The following is a 9,237-nucleotide window of genomic DNA, read 5'->3' as shown; positions in this document are numbered from 1 at the left end:
AAATAAATTATATGATCATACATAATCGATCCTAGGTAGTATTGCACTTTTTGTTTCTTTGGAAAGGAGGAATACCCCCGGCCTCTTCATCAAGCGATGCACACAACCATCATAAACCACACATAAACTTCGTTGATCTTGTTTTATTATATAGTCTTTTCTTTGGTCATTGTCTTCCATGAGTCATATTCACAACACAATTAGCCTCAAATTCAAATAACCCACACATACGGTCAGTCACACATGCACACATGCATGCGCTTAAACACTTTCAAGACTGGATAGATAAACAGTTCCCTTTTGCACCTAAACACGCTATAGATACTCTGGCATTTGCATTATCAGCGTTGAATAATTAAACCCATACGGACACATAGCCATAACACCTCCCCAGCCAGCTGGTCTCGAAGGCCATTATCCAAAGCATCCAGCAGGTCCAACCCCAGCCAGGGTTCACATCGTCTCCACCTCCTGAATATTCCCCAATGGCGATGCGGCCCAAGTCCGAGATGTCGCCGCCGCCGGCGCCCCCGTCGCCCTCCGACCAAAGAGACGCTGTCATAGAGGAGCTCCGGAAGGGCTCTCAGCTTGCGGAGTTCCTCCGGCAGCAGGTGGAGCTCATCCCGGAGGACAGCCGCCGTGACGCCGCGCTGGCCAACGTGAGCGACATCACCACGGCCCTGGCGTCGTCGCTCTCTGTGCTCCAGTCGGAGAAAGAGCAGTACTCTTCCTCCTCCTCCTCCTATGATCCCGGCCATGCTTCCGGCCCCTCAGGTGGCGGGATGCGAAATGGCCCCGTGGCACGCTCCAGGAACAGGAAGGCGAAGCACCGGCGAGGCACCTACGGCGAGGAGCTTCCAATGTGAGTATCTACTTAAAACTCCGTGCGTGGTTGCTACAGCAAATAGTACTGTGGCATGCATATCTGTGGGGATCGGTGCTAGAGAAGGATTGGTACTGTCAGATCTATGGTGTATTTGGCTTCGCAGTGAGGATGGTGAACTAATCACTCTCATGGCACTGTTAGTACTAGCTGTAGCTACTCAGTTGCTTTAGGTTCTTGATAACAAAGTTGCTACTGTACTTTGTTGCTAGATCTTGCTTTATCCCAGTGCATTTGGTGAGGCATGATGGAGTAGCATAATTAATCTTGTTTTCCTCTGCGTACCACGATCTACATTTTATGGTTAGCTAGGAAAGTAGTATATGACTATATATGCGAGATAAAGCTGATATTTTTCCCCATCTTGTTTTTCAGCAAGGAGATACTAACCGAGGCACCAGAAAATGATCGATTCCACTGGAGGAAATATGGCGAGAAGAAGATCCTCCATGCTGATTTTCCAAGGTATAAAAGTTCTTTGATGGACTTCCAACGATCCCTGGTCAGCTCTCTAATTCATTTATATACATGTGTCATTAGCTTTATATATGGAAAATACATTCTACCATCCGGTGATAGTTACTTATCTCATGTCTAATATACTACCATGTGGTAGTATATATAACGCTATCATTCTAAGTATATACACTATATCTAAGATTTTCAAAGTGAGCTAGATAGAAAAAAATTGCATGTGAGGTCACAGTTTTTAGTTATATATAGCACTTTCATTTCCCCCCTTGGATAAATATGAAACGCCAATAATCAGTTTCTGTACAAGTAGTACACCTCTATTCAATTCGTTTGTACCTTGGCATGTATGTGTATCCTTAGATGCAGAGGCCGGAAAAGATCGCTCTTTCATTGTGTAATTTGTTATCCCGTATTTAATCTAAAGGGAGGGGCGATGACAGCGGCGCGCCTTCGGCTCGCTTTAGTGCTTGTAGTCGTCGCTAGGTGGTCTACGAATCTGGATGTAATTTTTATTATTTCTAGTGTTCGTTATACTACCATGATTGAAGATGAATAGATTGAAAGTTTTTTCTGCAAAAAAAAAAAAAACTGTAAAGCACTAGATGGAGCTGTATGTGGTTGTTAAAATGAAAAGATCAAAGTACCTGACTTTAAATTAAGCATCCGTGGCCTGGCATGGATAATGACCTCTCCCAAATTTATGGTTGATATATGCTCCATTTGGTGCACATCAAATATAAGCTACCTTCCGGAAGCTGGCTAAATTTCTAATAAGCTTTTTATTAGTAATAACAGTTAGGACCTCCACATCCTACCTTTAATTAGACAGACGTACTAGTATATGCGATATCACAAAATTAAATTTGTACCTTAATGAGAAGTTATACTACTCCTTTTTGTACTAAATCAGCGGCAATTAATATGAATCGAAGTGAGTAGATATATTCCTCTTTTTTCAAGCGTGGATAAACCATTTTCTGTAGATGCATATTGTGCATTATCGATGACTCAACATGCCTTGGATGTCAAGAGCTATTGCAGAGGCCGGGTTCGTCTATACCAACCGCTCGGCATAATTTACTGCATTAGATTTTTTGCCAGAAGTAATTTATGGTAATTCACCGTGTATTTTCCCTGTTATCTTAACTCCTAGCTCATGCTTATTCCAGCAAAAATTAACCGAGAACATAAAATTGCAATGTCTTCGTATATATGTTCACACGCTTGGTAAATCAACGTTTTTGCAGGTTGTACTACAGATGCGGATACAGCGACGAGCACAAGTGCCCGGCCAAGAAGTACGTGCAGCAGCAGAACAGCCGCGACCCGCCCATGTTCTTGGTCACCCTCATCAACGACCACACATGCGATACTTTGTTCCCAGATGAAGACCAAGACCAACCACCCAGCAGCTCAAGCAGCCCTAATAACTCGCAGGTGCTCGACTTCTCCAAAGCGTCGCTCTCTTCGGCTGTTGGTGTCTCGAGGTTGAAGAAGGAGGAAGACGCGGACATGTCCGTGACCGTGCCCAGCTACAACTACACGTATGATGAGCTGTCTTCTTCCTCGCTGCCGTTCCTGTCGCCCAAGCAGTGGGAGATGGAAATGGAGGTCAAGTCACTTTTTCGTCGTCACTCTGGGGATGGTAGCTAGCTAGTTAGCCTGTGAAACTCAGTGTTTTAGGGGGTGTTTGGTTCAGAAGTCCTAGGATAGAGTCTTTTTCTAGTCCCTGTAGAAAAAGTCCCTCCCGTTTGGTTCCTAGGGACTTTTTAGGGACTTTTTCTAGTCTCTGGGACTAAAAAGTCCCTGAACCAAACACTCCCTTAGCTTCATCAACTTGTTGCATGCAAACATCTACCTGAACCTTAATAATTGCATGCATGTTGTGAGAGATAATTGTAATGGTAGTAGTACAACATCACAAGTTACTAAAAAGTTTTGGATGACTAGGCGTTCCATCCACGATTGGTGGATCAACATGTCGGGCGTCGGCGTGCCACACCGGAAAGCCATCGCTTCCCTCACCATGTTAACTTGTTGGACTATCTGGTGTGAAAGGAATGCTAGGGTGTTCCAACACAAGTCTACTCTGCCGTCCGTCCTATTACTCAACATTCAGCGGGAGGCTAAGCTTTGGGTCATGGCAGGAGCCAAACATTTGGGTCTCATAATGCCGGGAGAGTAGTGGCTTTGTATTTAAATCTCCTTGCTTTTCGTTGTAAAAGAGCCTCTAAACTTCTTCTTAATTAATGGATGAGGCAAATCTTTTGCCTCCGTTTCGAAAAAAAAAAGTTACTAAAAAGTTTTTTGAGATGAACTACTATAACGGACTTGAGCTTATTTCTTTGCAAAAATAAAATAAAATTTGAGCTTATTTCCTCGCAAAAAAAAAGAGACTTGAGCTTATTTATGCCTATGCAGTGCAACAGGCCTGCTGTCTCTGAAGCTTGGGCTTAATTGTTCCATATGATCATGTAAGACCATTGCAAAAAAGAAAAAGAAAATCTCATGTAAAACACATTTAGCTTCTAAGCTTGCGTTCGTCCATTCTGCAAGTATTTATGGTCTGTAACTAAATTACAGTAGGTAAATCACCTGCTGTTTTCCGTAAAACAAAAGTATTAGCTAGCTCCTAGCTGGCCCAGCCCATTTGTTCCAAAGGAACACGAATGCATGGAAAGCGTTCCATCAGAGATGCACTGTGTTAGTACGAATCATTTTTTCTAGGGTTTGAGAGTAGGAGGCAACTGCATTTCCCCTCGACCCGTCGAAGCCGCCGCAGGTTCCCCTGCCCTCTGCCGACCACTATGGCAGTGTGATGGTGGGGGAACTCTGGATATGTGTGTTCGGATCGTATTTTATTGGGGTTTTGAGTTTTTCGTTGTCGATGAGGTTGGGTTAGCAACGTCGATGAGAATAATTATCCTTGGCTTTTGCCATGTCGATTCATGGTAGGAGTGTCGACGTGTATGATGTCAATCGTCGAGCATTGGGGTATGGCGTGATTAGCGCTTTTCCACGACGGCGGCGTCCTGCGGAGGGGGTGACGTTGCGGCATGGTTTTGTTCTCCACAAGATACGACTCTGCTAGGGAATTATGAAGTTTGTGTTCCCATGGCTGGAGATGGAATTATTGTTTGGCCCTCCTCATTGCTAGCGTCTTTGGGACGACGGTCTTCTCGGATCATGGTCACCAACGTCTGCTAGTCTGTATCAAATGACTTCCCGGTCACTGTTTCTACAGGCTCATGTGTTTCAACAAGGCTGCTTTGGTAAGATGGCCCGGATGCAACGAGATATGCTCACAGCGTGTCGTCCGTGACTGCATAAGGAAGACTGCGGTGACTTCTTCAAGGACTTACCTGTAGTTTCATATTCTTGTCCGGAAGTTCTTGCAAATGTTTAATTTTATTTAATATATGAGCTTGGGCGTTTTCCTAAAGAAAAAAAAAAGCATAGCGTTGGCAAAGAAAAGCTACATTTGAAAAGGTAACCAAAACAGTTCGTTAGCAACGCTAAGCTTGGATCAGCTCACAGGAAACAGCATCTTGCAAGTAGCAATACAAATAAACTAGAGCCAGCCAGCCAGCCAGGGGTACTAGTGGGAGAATATTTGGCGCACCCGGTGCACCAAACTTCCATATCATATTTAAAATGTCAAAAAATTCTAAAAAAAACATTGTAGCATATTCACAAAGCAATAATGTATGTTGTCAAAAATATATTCGAACGTAGCTCGAAAAACAAAAATATCAAATTCGACACTAAATAGTCCATAAGATAAGTTGGGCTTTAGATTTGATCCATTATCACATTGATGCCAAAATTATCATTTATGTATCTCAAGTAATTTTTTAAATTTTAATATATAATTTTATGATAACATACATTGATGCTGCGTCAATGTGTTACTCAGTGGTAGCACCACAAGGATGAGTGCACAGTATACAAACTACTAGTACTCCTACATTCTTATCCTCAATTAATCGATGCTGATGTCATGGACGCTGTCGTGAGCATTGCGTGGCAACAGGACATAATGGCCAGCACATGAATAAAGTAACGAAGCGTGTCGATATGGTGGTGTGGCTTTCCTTGTAGTCTCATCAACATCTAATCACGAGTCATGTGCACACACTAGGCAGAGCCAGCTATGCCACCAGCCAAGTTCACATCTGCAAGTTGTTGATAGTCCACTCAGGGCTCTGGCATTGAGACAAAATTAACAAGTGATTTCAAAGTCATTGCAAACGAGCACGTTCTTCCGATCACATCCTGCACAAACACGGCTTGTTATCAAGTTGATCATTAGATAGTTCATCAAAGGCAAATCAAGTTGATCATTAGAAAACATTACTACAGTACAGTACAAAACAAGCTGTTGATCTATGGATGGATGCAAAGGTCACAGAGGAACGCTCATTTTTCCCAAAATAGTAACAAATCTAATCGGGGAGAATGATCAACTTGATACCGCTTGTTATCAAGTTGATCATTTGATAGTTCAGTACATTATTACAGTATACAGTACAAAGCAAATTGTTGGTGTATGGATGGATGCAAAGGTCAGAGGAGAGCAAGTGTTCTTGGCGTTTGCTATAATGCCAAGTTGCCAACTGTGTTTAGCTTAACCGGGCGACGTCAACTCCTGGCCCGGAAGACGGGCAAGCTTAATTAGCTTAACTCATCGTTGCCTGAAATGGCCATCATTATGTATGCTGAATTGCTTATACAACCATACCACCTCTTTTGTCTCTTTATGAAATTCCTATCCATCGAACCTGCCCAATAGTGTTTTGAACAATCAAGTGTATTTTCCACAAGGCAACACGTTCAGTCGATCGCATCGTGCACAAATACCGCTTCTTGTTGAGATACCTTGCTTTGGTGCCCTATTGTCAACGTTCATCAAGGGCAAACCAAGTTGATAATTTGATAGTTCAGATCATGACGAAACAAATTGTGCACATGAGGATGGATGCAGAGGTCAGAGAGAAACCTCCATCTTCTAAAAATAGTAACAAAAATAATGCATGGGAGAAAGCAGGTGTGCTTGGGCGAGAAGGAGAATAAGCATCGGAGTTTGGTATAATGCCAAGTTGCCGACTGTGTTTAACTTAATCGGGCAAGGTCCACTCATGCTCCGGAAGATGGGAAGGTTAATTAGCTTATTTCATAGTTGCCTGAAATGGCCAGCATTAGTGATGTTGACAGGAACATACCATCTCTTTTGTCTGTTCTGAAATTCTCATCGCTCGGACCAGTACAGATTTGACCAGTCAAGAGTCTCAAGAGTATGCTTGTAAAGTTGTAATCAAGGTCTAGTTCTCCCTGCCCGTAAGAAAAAAAAATACTCCCTCCATTTCTATTTACTTCACATATTAGCTTTGTTTCAAACTTTATAAATTTTGATCAAATATATATAAAAATTATTAACATCTACAATACCAAATCAATACCATTAGAATCGTCATTCAATATATTTTCATACCATATATAAACTTTAGATTATTTTTGATAAATGTGTGGTTAGGTCTCAGTTAACTGAGAATTAATCAAGTTTATTAAATCAAGTGATAGTGACATATAAGAAAGAATATAGAAAAAACTAAAGAGAAAATTTTGCATGAGTTAGCATATAAGAAGTTTTTAGTAAGATCTCACTCATATAGCATTGACTGAGAGCAAGTCTCAGTCGACTGAGATTTAGCAACACTGTTATGATAAGCTTGATCAAACTTCATAAAGTTTGACTTACGTCTAAGCTAATATGCAGAGTTAATAAAAACAGAGGGAATAGGCCACCCAAGCTCTAGGGTCTCTCGTACCTCCCACTGGCGCAGCTGCCGGTCTACCTAGCCCTAGGCGAACTCGACGACATGGGCCCCTAAGTCCTAAGACCATATATATGTATGTATGTGCGTGATACATAAACATAATGACAAAAAAAATTATAGATCGGATGATAGGAACTCTAGACATGTACACAGTATGACAAAAAATTATGATGGTTGTACATATACCATGAAAGATCAAATTAGAAAATTATCATCAAAATTTTGAAACTTCGTGGGATGAATCATGGATGAATAGTTGAATATACGTATTGGATATTGGATACGTAATGTCCTGCACTCACATACGTATCACGTATTGCCGTATTGCCGGAAGCCGGGTTGCCGGATTTCTGCGCGTAGCGGTGACAACCAGCGGCCGAGGCGCCGAGCGACGGGCCGATGAGACGACGAGCCGATGAGAGGACGAAGACGAACCGATGAGCGACGAACAGGAAGCCAGATGTTCCCATTGATTTTTTTTTTGACGGGAAAACCTCTCGGTATTTTATTTCTCAGCTAAAAGAGTTACAACATTTATTACATAAGGAAGAATGAAATTGGGTGGATCTCCATCCCATTCAAAAGAAGATTGAGTATCATAAGAGTGCTTAGCCAGATGTTCCCATTGATTTGTTTCACACGTACGCATTTCAATTGTGGTCGTGTGACTTGCGTGCCTCGACGGTTCGCTACCTAGAGCGTGTTTGGTTGCCTGCATCCAGCCCAATCAGACCCGCGCGGGAAGAGAGAGGCCTGTTTGGTTGCCTGGTTTTACTGTTGGGCCTGCATCGCACGCTTCTCAAAGCAGCCCAGAGCCTGACTCGCTGGAAACGATCGGATCGGCAGTTTCTCGTGAGCCAGGCTGAGTGCGGCGCGAGGTCGCACGGGCGGGTGCGAGCGAGGGCGAGGGGGGATGGCGGGAGATGGAAATCTGGCGCGCCGTCCCCGCGCCAAATCTAGCCTCACCCCCTTTCTTCCCTACTGCCTCACCACCGGCGGCGGCTGCGATTTCAGATCTATGCTAGAGGCGGCTGCGGCGGAAGAGGCGGCGGCGTTTGCGGCGGATCTAGTGCTCTCCTTGCTGTTGGCCACCGTCTGGTCGACCTAGTCTGTGCCATGGCTCCCCCTACGCCGTCCTCGTCTCCGATGCCGGTAAGCAGCACCCCCTCCCCCCTTTGTTAGCTCGTTGGTTAGGCCGTTAGGCTAGGTGTAGGATCGATTTCCCACTGAACGAACCGTCAATGTCGACTAGGTTATGGACACACGGATGAGCCTGATAATCCAGGCAGCAGCACTGATTAGTGTGATTCAAGCATGGGTCATGTTCATGCACCAGAGAGCTGTTCGTCGTGCTGGGAGACCTTTGATCCGCTATGGTCCATTGTTTCTCCGGGAACAGGGGAGGATCCAAAATCTGAACTACATCTACAACTGCAACGACGTCGAGGCTCTGTGGATGCTTCGAATGAAAAGAGCACCATTTGCCAGGCTTGTCGAGACCTTCAGGAGCAGGGGGCTGCTACAAGGTAGTATCAACACTAGTGTTGAAGAGCAAGTGGCCATGTTCCTCCATGTTGTTGGCCATAACCAGAGGTTCAGGGTCATTCACCACACGTTCAGGAGATCAATGGAGACCATCTCTAGGTACTTCAAGCAAGTGCTTTTTGCTATTGGGGAGCTTAGAGGAGAGATGATCAGGAGACCATCTGGTCAGACTCCATCCAAGATTCGCGGAAGCCCAAGATGGTATCCATACTTCAAGGTGAGCATTGACAATATACACTTTTCATGGCTTGATATACTTGTATTGTTCAAGTTGAGCACTAACACGGGCTTGTGATGCCATTTTCAGGATTGCATTGGGGCAATAGATAGTACTCATTGAGGGAGTCCTGGACTAAGGGGTCCTCGGGCGTCCGGGCTGTTATCCATGGGCCGGACTGATGGGCTGTGAAGACATGAAGACCGAAGATTGTACCCATGTCCGGATTGGACTCTACTTGGCGTGGAAGGCAAGCTAGGCAACCGACTATGTAGATTCCT

At 44.0% G+C, this 9,237-nt stretch overlaps 1 protein-coding gene across 1 annotated transcript; it reads left to right on the top strand.

The window, feature by feature from the left end:
- The first annotated feature begins 412 nt into the window (after positions 1 to 412).
- Positions 413 to 3,226, top strand: LOC123171175 (probable WRKY transcription factor 70). The gene is made up of 3 exons (XM_044588795.1): positions 413 to 862; positions 1,259 to 1,348; positions 2,605 to 3,226. The coding sequence occupies exons 1-3, from the start codon at positions 486 to 488 to the stop codon at positions 3,008 to 3,010; spliced, it is 873 nt and encodes a 290-aa protein (XP_044444730.1). The 5' UTR covers positions 413 to 485; the 3' UTR covers positions 3,011 to 3,226.
- Positions 3,227 to 9,237: the final 6,011 nt, after the last annotated feature.

Source organism: Triticum aestivum, chromosome 1D (assembly GCF_018294505.1).
Source record: "Triticum aestivum cultivar Chinese Spring chromosome 1D, IWGSC CS RefSeq v2.1, whole genome shotgun sequence".
Lineage (NCBI taxonomy): Eukaryota > Viridiplantae > Streptophyta > Magnoliopsida > Poales > Poaceae > Triticum > Triticum aestivum.
The sequence above is the reverse complement of the archived record's forward strand: the minus strand, read 5'-3'. Positions and strand labels throughout refer to the sequence as shown.